This window comes from Schistocerca cancellata, chromosome 8 (genome assembly GCF_023864275.1).
Source record: "Schistocerca cancellata isolate TAMUIC-IGC-003103 chromosome 8, iqSchCanc2.1, whole genome shotgun sequence".
Taxonomy (NCBI): Eukaryota; Metazoa; Arthropoda; class Insecta; order Orthoptera; family Acrididae; genus Schistocerca; species Schistocerca cancellata.
In genome coordinates, this window is record NC_064633.1 from 289,041,713 (window position 1) to 289,057,921 (window position 16,209).

The 16,209-nt window shown below is 40.6% G+C and overlaps 1 protein-coding gene across 1 annotated transcript in view; it reads right to left on the minus strand.

Annotated features, from left to right (window-relative positions):
• Positions 1-1,045: 1,045 nt before the first annotated feature.
• The window catches only part of LOC126095526 (head-specific guanylate cyclase-like), a gene marked incomplete at its 5' end in the record, with an annotated part of 536,532 nt that continues 521,368 nt past the window's right edge, over positions 1,046-16,209 (minus strand). The window contains 2 exons of the mRNA XM_049910309.1: positions 1,046-4,753; positions 8,184-8,338. Coding sequence (XP_049766266.1) covers positions 4,561-4,753; positions 8,184-8,338 — 348 coding nt within the window. The remainder of the gene's footprint in view (positions 4,754-8,183; positions 8,339-16,209) is intronic.

Here is a 16,209-nt window from a genome sequence, read left to right on the forward strand (position 1 = left end):
CAATAAACTCGTCCAGTCAGAAAAATGTTGATATTCATATTTGTTTAACTATAACGGAAGATCACGCTCATAAATGCTGCAATTTTCCCTAACGGCTGTTATCTTGCAGGTACCCCTGCTAAGATATTTCTTGGTTGTCTAGAGTCTAGAGATAGAATTTTGCAAGGAGCAATGGGTACCAAGGAATGAATATTTTACGAAGACAATGCGGAGACTAACATCCGATCGGGTGCGAAATGGAAACCGCAATGGATATCCGTCACGTTGCTCTTTTCAGTTCTGAACGTACAGTGAGCACATGAAGATACCTGGTGAGAGATTTCGCCTGATGTCTTGCAGCCCACATAATATAGCTGCAGTAAGTTTACTTCTTCATCACGATTCTTGGCCGCACTCTGCATGGACAATGAAGAGGTTGCTTCAGCGCTTTCGATGGGAAGTGTTTGATTACTTACCATAGAGCCCGTGATTGGCTCCCCTGAGTCTCATCTCTGCTCGCAGGAACCACTGGTTACGAAGACAACATTTTGGCACAGACAACGAGCTGCAGGCCAGCGTAGATGGTTGGCGGGAGGCAGAGGTGGCTGCCTTCTATGAAGAGGTTATTGGAAAGTTGGTATATCACTACGTAAGATGTCTTAACCGGATCTCCGAGTATGTAGAGAAGTACCTGGAAGGCTTAGCTCACTGTTGGAAAGAAAACATTTTAGATTTTCAGAGAGGTTTCCTTTGGGGACCGGTCGGACCTTACTTTCCGAACAGCCATCGTATTTTACACTTTGATAACAGTGCATTACTAATGAATAGCAATGATGTAGTCATTGTCTAGATGTACACAGCTAAATGAATTAACTGGAAGGAGTAATAAACATATAAATTCTCTTGATACTACTGAAATAAACTGAAATAGTCGGTGAGCAAACTACAGATTGTTAGGATTGGGAGAGACGAAAAAGGAAGAACAGAGGAAATGACGAAAAGAGAAATGAGTCACTAAGTGAAACTGCTGCAAGACAGAGAGAAATAAATATTTTATTAATTTCACTTTTACATCAGTTTCGGTTAAATAATTACATATATTTTCAAATAACATTGTACTGTATCTGCAAGCAAACAATTTCTATTGAGAATGAATTGATATACATATCTGAAGTGAAGCTTCATGTCGCACAGGCGAAAGAGATGTCATAAGAGAGAGCAGTGTTTCCATAGCGAATGCTAGCAGCTGTGTCATAGGCGAATCGCGCGGACGCTCTTACGCTACTGGAGCTATGCCTTCCTTTTCGAACTCTAACACTTTGTGCTTTTCTTCAGCTGTCATGTCTCTTACGTGCTGAAGGTAATAGTGTTCTCCTCAGCAATTCCTACCGAGAAATTTTAAAGCAGACAACTAATGCTATATTTACCCATCTGAATTGAGTTCAGCCACGAAAAAAACTGTGCTCCTAAAAAGGAGAAAAATGAAAAGAGATGTGTCCTGTTACGTTTAATGTTTCGTTATAAACATTCCGTTAATCTGCCTTTCGAATTTCTATACATTAATTAGTCCTTTTTTCCCGGAATGTTTGTTTCTGTTCCACTCAAATATATCAAATCTTGTTACAGATAGTTTTCTGAATCTGTGTTACGCATTCGACAATCTGAATAGTTCTTAGTAACTCTGAAAGCATTTCTTGGCTGTTCTGAATTCGTGTACTCAAAAAAACACGCAATAGGCTTAAAAAGTTCTAACATTTCACTCAGAACCAACCGATACAGGCTAGATACTGTCTGACAAGAATAACATTTTCATCCTAAAAAAGCATAACATATACATGAAAAATTCGCAGACAGTCTCCTTCCCAAAAGATCCACATTTTGAGAACTAATTTTTGTACTCAACTTTTCCTGAAATGTCCTTCAGATTATATCAATCCCACCTCTTTTAATATTAAGGCGACAGTGTTAAAATGATCTCTGCTTTCCAAAACAAAGACAATAAGACAGTTCCTCAAATGTAATATTCTCACGCGAAAATGCGGCACGGAATTTTGCAGCGTAGGGAGTTGAATGAAAACACTAATTTTAATTTGTAGGTCTTCCCTGTAGATATATTCAGGTGGTAATCATTTTCTACGATTTTAATGAATTATGACCACAGAAGCACGTACTATGAAACGATGCCAAAAGCGTAGTGATTTGGTGTCATGTATTGATGAAACTACAGATGTGACTTAATTCATTCGAAGTGATTGTCCATGAATGGAGAGACGGATTGACTACAGTTTCTTACTAACAACTGTTCACTGGAGTATAAAGGATCATTGACATGATTACATAAGCAAACTGTTACGATTTACTAAAGGTAGCTTTCATGTTAACCTACTTTGGGCGTATTGTAAGCGCAACAGGGCCAAAGTTTTGGTTTTACTTTGGACACTAACAGTTGTGAAAGTAAGTATCTACGCGAATTGTTACCCAGAGTTCTTGGAGCTATTAGCTGAGAGCGGTTGATATACTGGAGTTTAGATCTTTCTAACGCAATATAAACATAAATTCACTTCCTGAGTAACTAAGGAACAAGTTTTGCTACGATCTGTTCGAATCGTTTAAATGTGTGTATGAATGGCGTAGCACGTAGCTGTTTATGGCTTTCCTTGAACTTTCGTGTGTTACGATCGTATATTTATTGCACCTATATCAGCCATACATGGAGTGAAATGTGTCATCTGGAGATCCACCTTACTGTTTCCCACATAGTAAGCATTTCAATCAAGAACTGTGCTCCATAGGACACCATTAACTCTAGGTTTCACTAATGAGATGGGAAAAGCGTTCCCAAAAAGACTGGAAAGCATGAGTGATTTTTCTTAGACTTACTTTCACAGTCCTCAACGGCAGATTCAGAAGCAGCTGTCAGTTATTTCCATAAAGCATGACATACCATGCGTTATCAACTATTATCGCCTGGTGACCGGCACAAGTTACTGTTTGATGCGGTCTTTGGTCGATGGATTTTTGCACTCTATGAATGGTAAGCTTTAATACCAATCTTTAGAAGTTTTAAATGAACCAGTAATCTGTTTTGGTTAAATATTTGCTCTGTTGCTATATGTTTTCAAGGAATCACGTCACACACCTACATAAAAGTTTTACTTAACGTAACACATTATGAGCTGTAGTGTGATGTTTGCTGATAATGAACTGCGTTATCTGTTTTTCAACGTTGCTGCTGATATCACATGGTCCAGACGGAGAATGCCAAATAAGTATTGTTTTGTCAGAGTTTATAACTTAGTGAAGAGCACTTTGATTAATTGTCCAGGTGATGTACACTTCAACATCGATAAATGTTTTGAAGCACTGGATACAGCTACGCGAAGCGTCAGCCCTAACACCTTTCGTTCGCATTATCGTTATGAATATCAGCGAGTACGCACTGAAGTTCCTTACACAAGACACAAAATATATAACGATTCTTTGCAGATCTATTTTTTATTTAAAACATTTGGCATATTCTCCTCTCATGCCTCAAAATATTTGTTCCCTTGATAATATGTTGAGAAGTGTATTTGGCTGCAGACAATTACACTTCTCGTTAATTTACAAACACTAACGGACGAGTAAACAGGTTCAGTGGTTTGTTTGGTAGTTTCTACTTCATTTAATCGAAGTGACTAAGGTATTGGTCTCCCGTCAGGGAATGAGTCAAGAAACAGATGAAATTTAACACTTTTACCATCGTAAAAACTGTGCTGTTGATGGGCATCCAAGGTACATAACACGAAGGGAATATTTTAGAGTCAATATTACCAACGCTTTGACTATGAAAGAACAGATGGAAAGGCACACAAGACATCTCTCCCAAACAGCGGGAGAAACATTGAGTAAATAGTCACCGGAAGAGAGATACGCCTCTTAAATGGTTTACGAAGCATTTAACGAATAGTAATCTTAGAGTGACGTTTCAAAAATTGTGTAATTCATTGCACAAGATTGGTAGTAGAAGTTGATTCGTGAAGTTTAATTCGTCACCAGAAAAGTGATTTTTATGGACGCTGTTGGTAACATTAATAGTCTCCCGACAGATTTTTTTTGTCATAACTGAGAAGTTTATGCTCGCGTTTGAACTTCATCCATGCGGGATCACGGGTCGTTAAACCAGCCACGGGCGCTGATGTAGTGAAAGTACTTCACTAAGATCGGTTACGACTCTCTCTTAATGTATGTAGGGGATGTATGTAGGGGAACTTTCATTTAGCAGTAGAAGCTTGTTTGCTGGGATCTACGCTAAAGAAGTACACCTTTCGCGGATCTCATGGACTACGGGTAACATGAAGTATTAGAGGAGATTTCACTGTGTCTGACATTATCGAAAACTTGTCGATAGACAACCATATTCTCCCGCTTCGTGCCTTAAATTCATATAGCACATAGGAATGTACGAATGCCTATTCGAGGCCCTGTCTGCTCCCTCGTAAATTTTCCTTCTCCAGCACCTCACTCGCTGGTCCGTTGTGGTTTACGCCTTGAACGTGGCGCCTGCTGGTCTGCTCACAGACGCACGTGGCGGTGAGCCGCCTAGCGCTGCTGCAGACCGAGCTCGGCAATCGCCGTCTCCACGTGGTCTGCGAGAGGTCGGTCCGCCGGCAGAGACGGGTGTTTGTAGCCGAGCACGAAGTAGCACGTGCCCGGGATGTCCTTGGGGAATCCCTTTGGTAAACACTCGCGAGGCCGTTCCTCAAACTCGAAACCTGGTGTCTGCACCAGCCACCTGCAACAATAAGGCAGTATTTCTGAGCTAAAAAGGGCACATAACTCTTTCCTTCACAAATTCTGGGGCTCTTGGGAAGATAAAGGTATTTAGATGTTTCAAATACTCTCAGTCACATCTTTTTTTTTTTTTTTTCACTTGAAGGAGATATTGAGATGGATCGACTGGGCATACGTTGATGTAGTACATACGTATCACATTCTCAATGCGAGTATAGTCCATCGTATCTAAGCGATTTACTCGTTTATACCTGATGTGTTCGCTCATGCTTCTCATATTTTGTAGGTCCGTCCTCTCTTCTGTACCTTTTGATGTTGAGTTTTATATAATCTTCCGTTCCTCTAGAAAATCTTATTTCTGCCGCGTACAGTGTTCTATCATTCTCTTCTGTAAAGAATTGTACTTCTCTGCCAAGTAACGTAGATGTTCTTGCAATAATATTTCTGTTTCATCGCTCCTTTTTCAGTACTGCGTGCGCGACACAGTAAAAACGTCCGTCTGTCTGTCTGCCCGACTATTAAAATCCCTTTTCTTCGGCAAGGGGCAGTCATTTAAAATTGAAAATTATGCTGTATTCTAAGATCTACGGTCCACTGGTGATGAAAACAATTCAAATATAAAGCCATCCATGCCACATATTTTGATATTCGCAAACTTATTGATGAAAACTTATTGGGTACTGCCCGTTGAATCGGTGCCATGAAATTTGGCAGGAAGAAAGGTTAAACAGTACAACTAAAGGAGAAAATCTGAAAATGCTAATTTATAACTATATCAGAAGAAAAAAGGTTTTTTGCTATTTGTTGTCCTACTGATTGTCTGCCCGTCCGTCTGTTACGGCCCCTTTCTCAGGAACTGGTAGAAGTAGCAAGTTGAAATTTCTCTCATACACACTAAGATTTATAGTCCTTTCACAGTGTAGTAAATGGACGCTTCCAAGTCAATGCAATCAAAAGATATGGGCAGTTATATATTTCAATACTCACAGACTCACTCATCCCCACTGACCTAGAATCACGTACCTTGCCAAGCTGCAGTCTTTCAAATTAAAACTAAAAGAAAAAAAATGCGAGAAATATTAATTTGTAATTATATCACTCTAAAAGATTTTCTTTTCTCACAGTATATCCCACAGTCCGTTTGTTCGTCTGTTAGGATACCTTTTTCTCAGGAACGGACGGACCTATGGAATGTGAAATTCGAGTCATGTACTGTCTACGGTCAGTCTATGGACACTGTCGTAAAATAGTTAACCATCTGAGTTTATGCTATCAGTAGATACGGCCATGTATGTCACATACTCAGATGCTCAGAAACTCACTGATTAAAACCTATACGGTATTTCCTGTTGACGTAGAACCATGATATTTGTCAAAAAGCAAGGTTTCATAGTACAAGTAAAGGAAAAAATTCGATAATTGTTGTTCTATAACCTGATAATGTCATAATTGTTAATCTGTAATTTAAGAAAGGACTGTCCGAAATTCCATCCCCAACGTCGTCAAATAATGGATGAAAGACTGTTTGAAACTATATTGCAATTAAAAAAATTTTGAAGCTATATTTAGAAAAAATGGTATTTACTTTCTCAGTCAGAAAATAAAAAATTCGTGTTCGAGCATTTTTGGAAATACAACCTCTGAGGGGGTAAAATAGTGGGTGAAAGATTTTTGAAAATAAATAATTACAAAATAACTACTAAAGGATTTTAAGGTTACATCTGTGACAATTAGTACTAGGCTTCTAGGTCAGAAATAAAAAATAACTGTTTCAGTGTTTCTGGAAATTCAAGCCCTATGCGAGTGTAATAGAGATGAAAGTTTTAAAGAAAATATTTGTTAACATTAAAAAAATTTTGAAGCTAAATTTATGGTAAGAATTGGTATTTTACTTCTCGATCAGATATAAGGAAACAGATGTTAGGGGATGAAAGTTACATGGAAATTTCCCTCAAAAGAACACAAAAGAAATGATTAACAAAAACTTTGAACTCCAGCTACCAAAATCGCTTTTTGGTCATAAATAAATTAGAAAAAGACTGTTCTTATACGGCCTTAATTAGTGTGAAGAGCTTAGAATGTGTTTCAGTTCGTGAACAACGTAAATATTCGATTGAATGAAAACAGAAAAATCTCTGCAGGCCATTCAGTCCACAGAATGGAAGCAGCGGGCTGGTAGCTAGTCTAACAAAATTTATGATATCGTAATATAAGATTTTTTAATGAATTTGCTCGACATCTAACTCTGCAGGCTTCTCATTGAACATTACACTTAATTCTGCATTAAAAACTGGAAGTGAATATGTGCTTGATGAAAAGCACACTGGAAATAATTTTCCAATACTCTCTATGCACTCTGCTTATATTCACGATATCTATGAAGTTGCCCCAAATCGTAATTCTAGCAAGCTGAAGCAACATCAGTTTTAAACAGAAGTCAAAACGACGGGAAAGTTCTGTGAGAAAGTTTGGAAAATTTGAATATAATTTTAGCACTTGAAGATATAATGGCCACTGATTTTTCTGGTTCCCAGCGTGTGAAATTAGAAAATTTTAACTCAGACCTCTTTTGCTTCGTTGTTGGCTAATTTTAACACGAGATTGAATGCAAAGAGAACAAGATTGGTAAAGGGGAACTCATCCCAAAATGGAGTAATCGTATTGACGTGAGTGCCGGAATTGGGGTTTGAATTCGTTCCTGGTACAATCTGTTCTCAAGATTTAGCTCAATGTTACTTCGGATATTCCAAGCACGGAAATTTTATCTTCCTTTAATACCTGGGAAGGAAGACTGGCAATCAAATCGAACTCGGAGTGTTCAAAGCAAATAACAGTAGCGCCTCCTTCAGCACCCCTTCGCCTTCTATCCTCAGTACTTTCAGATGGGGACCTTCATGGGAATTATTAATGACATTACTGCTAAATCGTAGGTTTCAGTAGGTACTGGGACATGAAGAAGCTTGCACAGGATAGAGTAGCATGGAGAGCTGCATCGAACCAGTCTCTGGACTGAAGACCACAACAACAACCACTAAATCACAGTGACAGTAATGGGTCATTAGTGAAAGAATGGCAGTTAACCCACCTCCCCCCTCCCTCCCACTCCCTAAAATAAACAAATGAAACTAGTTCACAAGCAAGAAAAAAGTGCACTGAGTAAATTTTCATCAAATGAAAAAGTATGAAGAACACAATGAAGAAATGAATTTCTTAGATATAATGAATAGAAAACACTCAATGGGTTAAATTGCTTAAATATCAATTACGTCGGCCCTGAGAAATAGAAATTTTAAAAAAAAGTTTCTTCCCTTTCTTAGCACTTTTATGAAATGACATTTATAACAAGGAAAGTCTACAGAACAGAACATAACTTGTAACATTTTGGGGAAATACAGTGTTGGTGTGGTGAAGGCGACATTTCGGCTGCTCACCTGTGCGTAGTCGGACTGACGTTGACGCGCAGGGGTTCCGAGCCAGACTCGAACTTGTTGGCGATGGTGACGTTGTTCCCGAAGAGGCAGTAGCGCGGCATCATGCGGCCCACGACGCCGGCCAGCACGGTGCCCGTGTGCAGGCCCACGCGCATCTGCAACATCACACACTCTGCAACAGCATCCACGCAGGCGGTCACATTCGGGTATGTTGTGAGTAACATAAGCGTACCGTAAACGAATTTCGAGGCAGGGAAATGTACTCACATTTTATTTAGCCTCGTAAGACTTTTATACAAGCTGTGGATGTGTAACCAGAATTTTAAAATACATTACTTGTTCATCAGCAGGGAAATGTTTTTGATACTGAGGCTGAATATTGAGTATTTCTCCTCACTCTGAGATCATTACCATGTCAGATTAACGGAGTAGTCAGAAAAGGTCCACGGAAGAATGAGCTGTTCTTTCATGAGTTCTTTTAGCAAACACGAGGATGCCACAGAGATACTCGACAGACATTATTGGCAGACGCTACAAAAGAGAATCTATGCGTAGCTAGATACATTTTTAAAATTTCAGGAACCTGTATTCTATTAAAAGCCAAATAACAGGTTACTTTCCTACGTATCCGTCTAGCGAAATGTCAGTGACCAAAAAATTTGAGTAATTTTGGCTCAAACGGAGCCTAACTTACACGCGTTGTTCCTGTCTTCTATGAAAGTGGTATACTGCCTCAAGTACTCTCCTCCATACACCAAAAGGTTGCTTGCGGGGTGTAAACATACAGGTTGTTACAAAAAGGTACGGCCAAACTTTCAGGAAACATTCCTCACACACAACGAAAGAAAAAATATTATGTGGACATGTGTCCGGAAATGCTTACTTTCCATGTTAGGGCTCATTTTATTATTTCTCTTCAAATCACATTAATCATGGAATGGAAACACACAGCAACAGAACGTACCAGCGTGACTTCAAACACTTAGTTACAGGAAATGTTCAAAATGTACTGCGTTAGCGAGGATACATGCATCCACCCTCCGTCGCATGGAATCCCTGATGCGCTGATGCAGCCCTGGAGAATGGCGTATTGTATCACAGCCGTCCACAATACGAGCACGAAGAGTCTCTGATTTGGTACCGGGGTTGCGTAGACAAGAGCTTTCAAATGCCCCCATAAATGAAAGTCAAGAGGGTTGAGGACAGGAGAGCGTGGAGGCCATGGAATTGGTTCGCCTCAACCAATCCATCGGTCACCGAATCTGTTGTTGAGAAGCGTACGAACACTTCGACTGAAATGTGAAAGAGCTCCATCGTGCATGAACCACATGTTGTGTCGTACTTGTAAAGGCGTATGTTCTAGCAGCACAGGTAGAGTATCCCGCATGAAATCGTGATAACGAGCTCCATTGAGCGTAGGTGGAAGAACATGGTGCCCAATCAAGACATTACCAACAATGCCTGCCCAAACGTTCACAGAAAATCTGTGTTGAAGACGTGATTGCACAATTGCGTGCGGATTCTCGTCAGCCCACACATGTTGATTGTGAAAATTTGCAATTTGATCACGTTGGAATGAAGCCTCATCCGCAAAGAGAACATGTGCACTGAAATGATGATTGACACATTGTTGGATGAACCATTCGCAGACGTGTACCCGTGGAGGCCAATCAGCTGCTGATAGTGCCTGCAGACGCTGTACATGGTACGGAAACAACTGGTTCTCCCGTAGCACTCCCCATACAGTGACGTGGGCAACGTTGCCTTGTACAGCAGCAACTTCTCTGACGCTGACATTAGGGTTACCGTCAACTGCACGAAGAATTGCCTCGTCCATTGCAGGTGTTCTCGTCGTTCTAGGTCTTCCCCAGTCGCGAGTCATAGGCTGGAATGTTCAGTGCTCTCTAAGACGCCGATCAATTGCTTCGAGCGTCTTCCTGTCGGGACATCTTCGTTCTGGAAATCTGCCTCGATACAAACGTACCGCACCAGGGCTATTGCCCCGTGCTAATCCATACATCAAATGGGCATCTGCCAACTATGCTTTTGTAAACATTGCACTGACTGCAAAACCACGTTCGTGATGAACACTAACCTGTTGATGCTACGTACTGATGTGCTTGATGCTAGTACTGTAGAGCAATGAGTCGCATGTCAACACAAGCACCAAAGTCAACATTACCTTCCTTCAATTGGGCCAACTGGCGGTGAATCGAGGAAGTACAGTAAATACTAACGAAACTAAAATGAGCTCTAAGATGGAAATTAAGCATTTCCAGACACATGTCCACATAACATCTTCTCTTTATTTGTGTGTGAGGAATGTTTCCTGAAAGTTTGGCCATACCAATTTGTAGCACTCTGTAGTTATAGCTTTTCGTTGGGAGGCAGTAACTCCCCCCCGTCATTGACACATATCTAAGTTTAGCTTTCAAAGTAATATGCGTTATTTTCACTTACAGCAACCATTTGTTCAAATATATTTGCATACTTATACCATCTCAGGTAGACCACTTTAGCAGCCTGAAATGAAAGTTATGGTTGTGTCTTTGTTAGATCATTTAAGATGATTACCGCTTCTCTGAATGTGAATGTACAGTCTTAAATGGCGTACGCCATTTCATAGCGAAATAAAGCATCCTGGCAGATATGAGGACGAACAAAAATGTTGGTAGCCTTGTCCGCACTCCAATTAATACAACGCAGAGAAATGCCACAATTTGGAAACAGTCATGTTTCCCTCTGTGAACTGGATGTATCTCTGTTCATATTCCGTCTACAGCAATAATATCTAAAATTCAGTTCAGATAACGAGATTTTTCCTAATATTTTCACTCATTAGTACCTTTTTCATATTACGTTATTAACTTTTTACAACACACCAACCAAAATACTTTCTCAGAACGATGATAATTTTAAATTATACACTTTGCTACGTGATTTCCCCATGCCCTTCGTTAAAAAGTTCACATCTGTCGGTACTTCCCTTCAAGTTCTCAAAGCACTGTCGTGAGTCGTGGATGAATAGCCCAGTCATTTACGGAATTTCTTGCGAAAGGCAAAATCCCCGGTACTGGAGCCATTCAGTTTTAAATATCTGAGAAATTTTCGGAGTAGTTCGTACTACACCTCTTCATTTTATTTTGTGAGTGCGAACTTCTTGTTTTTGAAACAGCTTTAGTTATCAAGAAAAAGAAGATGCTCTACTAAGGAATTATCCGAATGGGACGGAAATTGTTAGGTGTGATGTACGTGTAGAGACAAGCAAATGATTTTCATTCCAGAAAAATTTAATGATTTATTCAAGAGAAAGAGCTTCACAAATTGAGCAAATCAATAACATATTGGTCGGCCTCTGATCTTTGTGCAAGCAATTATTCGGCTTAGCGTAGAGTTGTTGGATTGAGGGATGTCGTGGCAAATTCTGTCCAATTGGCGCTTTATCTCGGCAAAATCTGGAGCCGTCTGGAAGAGTCTGCCCACAGTGCTACTAGTGTAGAAATCCGGCAATCTTGCTGCCCAAGGTTGGGCAGCAGAAACTCTCGCCGTGCGTGGGCGGGCATTATCTTGTTGAAACTAAAACCCAGGATGGCCTGCCATCAAGGGCAACAAAGCGGGGCGAAGACTATCTTCCACGTACCGCTGTGCTCAAGGGCGCCGCGGATGACAATCAAAGGGCTTCTGTTGTAAAATGAAATGGCACATCAGACAGTTACTCCTGGTTGTCTCGTCGTATGGTCGGCGACTGTCAGGTTTTTTATTCCCACCGCTGTTCAGGACGACTCCAGACACGTCTTCGCTTGTCATCGTGGCTCATTTCGAAGCGAGAATCATCACTGAAGACAATTCTACTCCACTCAATGAGATTCCAAGCTGAAAGGGCCCGACACCACTGCAATCGGGCATGTTGACGTTCAGAGGTCAATGGTAGTGGCTCGAGGGGCAACATGTGCTTAGTTCCCCATCTGTGTGCTGGCTGTTAATGTTCCTTATCGTCACTGAAACACCAGTAGCACGTGGATCTATGATAGTGATGAATCCAGGACTGTGAGGCTGCTCTGACGATTGCACAGTCTTCACATTTGAGATCTCTTTCTTGACGGTTTGCTTGGCCGTCGGTCACCCATTCCTCCCAACATCGACAAATATTGGCATCGCACCTGTTCTAATGTCGAGCGATTCACGAATTACTCCATCCGGCTTCTTTCAGCCGAGTTAGACGTCCTCCCTTAAATGGTGACATCTAAGTTTATTGCTCACGTGCCCGTCTGCAAGGCACAGCTACTGTTCAGCTGAGTACACGGAAAGAAATTCACTACGATTTACGGCCTGGTATCGCCATGTCCTCGTTTAGTATCCTTACCAGTCACACGGTGAATCTGCGCTGCAGCGTCACACATCATCCATCGACGGCTAAAGGTTGGAATTTTGCATTTTACACCGACACTAGATATTAGTTTGTGACCACTTGCGTAACTCCTTCCTGGTGCGCTCTTTTTGTTTTTATTTTGTTTCTTTGTTGTGTTGGAGTGTATTATCGACCACACACATTTCGCTCATCTGTAGTTTTAACATTGTGATTGGTCAGCACGTCAAAATGTCACGCAAAGGAGCTCTGGTTCGGTACATGATTCTGGCGGAGATTTTGTCGACACGAGATTCAGTATTGTGTTGCTTTAATCACCACATCATCCTCACCGACACGCACGTAGCCGAAGTGGCGTCACGTAAAAGGACTTGCACCAGGCGACCTATCTACCCCACGGGAGGCCATAGTAACGAAACAATTCAGTTCACATATTTCTGTGGATGTGACGAGTAGAATTTGTGCAACGACTTAAAGAATTGTTATCAATATTTACTATTTACAAACTTTAATGTATGTTCGTTTGTATGGCCAAATACAGCCCCATCAGAAAACTGAAGTACGTAATAAAAGGTAAGATGAACAGATATGAGATAACAGAATAACAATACAGATAGTTCTCCTGCACACAATGAGATAATAAATGGATGAGGGAATCATTCTGTAGCATATTAAACTACTCTCCATAAGCTTAGGGAAGAGATCTAACTCAAAAAACAAAATTTAATCCTTCATTTATTTTACAATGTTATAAGATAAAATGGTCGACATGAAGTCGGGAAAATTGAACTCTGCTTCCTAGTCACCAACTAAAACCCTGCCAGTTAAAATGCGTTGTCATTTGCAAGCGTTATATACTCGTGGATCATATTGTTTCAGAATGTGTTCCGGGCTTAGTAAGGATCGCTTTTCTCAGTTTTGTGCCTAATTATGGACCTTATGGTCTTAACCTGTTGCTTGTTAGTTACGAACCAATCTCCTTGCCACTGAGCAGCATTTTTTATACCTGACGACAAAATGCGACCGTCCTCCACTGACCTATCTCCGAAAATGTGTCGGTAATAACACCGCTCATGATTTCCATGTTTCGACATCCACCCCTAAGGTATATGGAACCTTCCTATTTACCATATCCATGACAAATATTGCGTTTGGCAGTCTCTGTCAGCTGAAAAAACGCCTGAAAGACAGAAAATCACTCGAGAGGTATAAACAAATGTTAAGTAGTATAAGAGTTCTAAGTTTTAACGAATTCATGGCGGTTGAGGAATGACGTCTACTCTAGTAGGATCTGTATGTTCAGGAGAATGTCGTTGACATTCTGAATCGTTCATTTAGTTAGGTGCAACTCCTACGATGAGTTGAGTGCAGAGGTTTGAGTAAATGAGAAATTTGTTACTAGAGTTACTTCACATCTGCTCCAATGCTTCGTGGATAGCGGAAAACTGCGCATAAAGTACACTGAGTGAACTTTCAAAATAATATTGGAAAAACAGTGGAATTTTCAAAGCTCTTTGCCTGCTTAGACCAACTGTAATGTCGTATTGCCCATTTGACAAACTAAAATACATTTTAAAACGCCACTGGAAGCACACCAGAGTCTTTGTGCAAGTTACACAGGGTTTGTGACAATAGCATGAAATGGGAAAAAATACCAGAGAAATAAAAATCAGTTTGCAGTTTCTGACTTTTACTTTCCCTAATAATAGCAAAAATGATTTTCTCACTGTGCACTTTAGAGAAAACGGTTCCGAAATGTGTCTTCGTAATATAACTAGCAACCTCTTCATTGGATAACGAGACTAAATGACAGAATTTATTGGTCACATAAAAAGCTGGTTAATTTAACCAATGAGAAGTAAATCAGTGTAGTGTCAGAGCATGATCGAAAAGGGACAGTATCTTCATCTTGACTAACTTCAATTTGTGGATTTACATTGCTGTGTCCTTTCGTGGTCTAAAGACCAAGGTATGTCTCGTAACGATTTTCTGTTTCCCGCTTCATATTTCATATTCCTGATCACATTGTGGTCTAGCTGTTGCTCGCTTCCACGGTAAAGTTATTAAAATATGTTTGTGAGGAATGTGTTGCACCTGATAGTAAATCTCGTAATTTTTGACTTCTTTGTATTATAAAATGCATACGTTCGTAAACGGTATTTGAGTTTTTCTTGATATTAGTTTCATGGGCTTAAGGTCGCAGTCCAAGGCGTCTCTTTCTAATGTTTCGTCTTCAAATGCTGGAGACATCATCGAAGGCCATAACAACTCAGACAGCAGCTTCAATCTGAAGCAAGTTCAGTAAGCTGAAATGTTTATGTATTGCCAGGTGTCGGATTTAGGGAAATCACGGAAAACTTAAAACAGGACGCAGATCAGCACAGTCGTCCTCTCGAATGCACGCTCGATGGCGTGTGTTACGGATCTTTGTTTAGTACTAAATCCAATGTCTTATCTAATTTCTAACCTTCTTCTTTTCAGTTAAAGTTGCACTTCCAAGTGTAGTAATGATTAGATCTTGTTAAACAATGGTTTCAGAAAAAGGTCGACCCATTGCAATGCTAAAATGTACAAGGAGGCCAAAGAAAATACAAAAAAAACCTTCTGTGCGAAAGACGGCCGATTGGAATTGGTCTAGGACATTAATTGAAGGTCACTGGCCACTGCGTTGTAAATGGTGAGAGACTGATATTTGGCATTCTGTAGTGACACTGTGTCTCTCGGAACATTAAATTTCACTCCAAATACCCCCATTCGTCTAACTCCAAGTGTACAGTCTTTTAATTTCCATTGTGCGGCCCAATCACTTTCGGAACCTTTTCACATGAATCACCTGACTGCAAATTACAGCTTCAGAAATGCAGTGACATCTGTGTATGTGCATACTGCCTTCCCTTGACTTTTGTGTCCTCAGTGTACAAATGAACGTTGTTTACCAGTGCCATCTCCTTTATTAACTATTTCGTAGTTTTGTAAGGCGTCAGGGAAATCCAACACCTTCCATGAAAACCCTGACATGATAAGCAAATCCAGTAGTATGTCACACAGCTCCGAATAAATCGTGACATTAAATTAACCAAAGTAATACGAGTAACGAGTGAGCAAATGGAATACCACAGACTAACACAAGAATGCCTAAATGCATGTCATACCCTCCCACCGTGAGACAGACGCAGTCCCGAGGGGAGAACGAGAACAGAAGTCGAGAGCAGAACCGAATTAAGCTGGAAGGCCCTACGATAAGGGACGGACACCCACGTCGCCAGCTAACCGCTAGGACCATCCCCCAGCCCATTTTAAAAGCTAGAGCCCTCCAGAAGAATAGTATAGATCTTACGATAACACTAAAAGGGCCACCCCAGCCGCAAGTTTTAGCGTGAGACTTTTTCGCGTCTCTGTTACGTCAGGACCACCCCCCAGCACATGTTAAAAGATAGAGCCCTCCAGAAGATCAGTATAGAACTTACGATAACACTAAAAGCACGACACTAGCTGCAAGATTTAGCGTGAGACTTTCTCGTGTCTCTGTTACGTTGCAAACTTTAAAAACAGTGCCCCACCACAAAAAGTATAACGTTTCTCATTGGATAGACAGAATTTTTGTAGGTGGAGCTTAAGGTTAACATTGAGAACCTGACTGGTCAGATGAAAACACAGCCA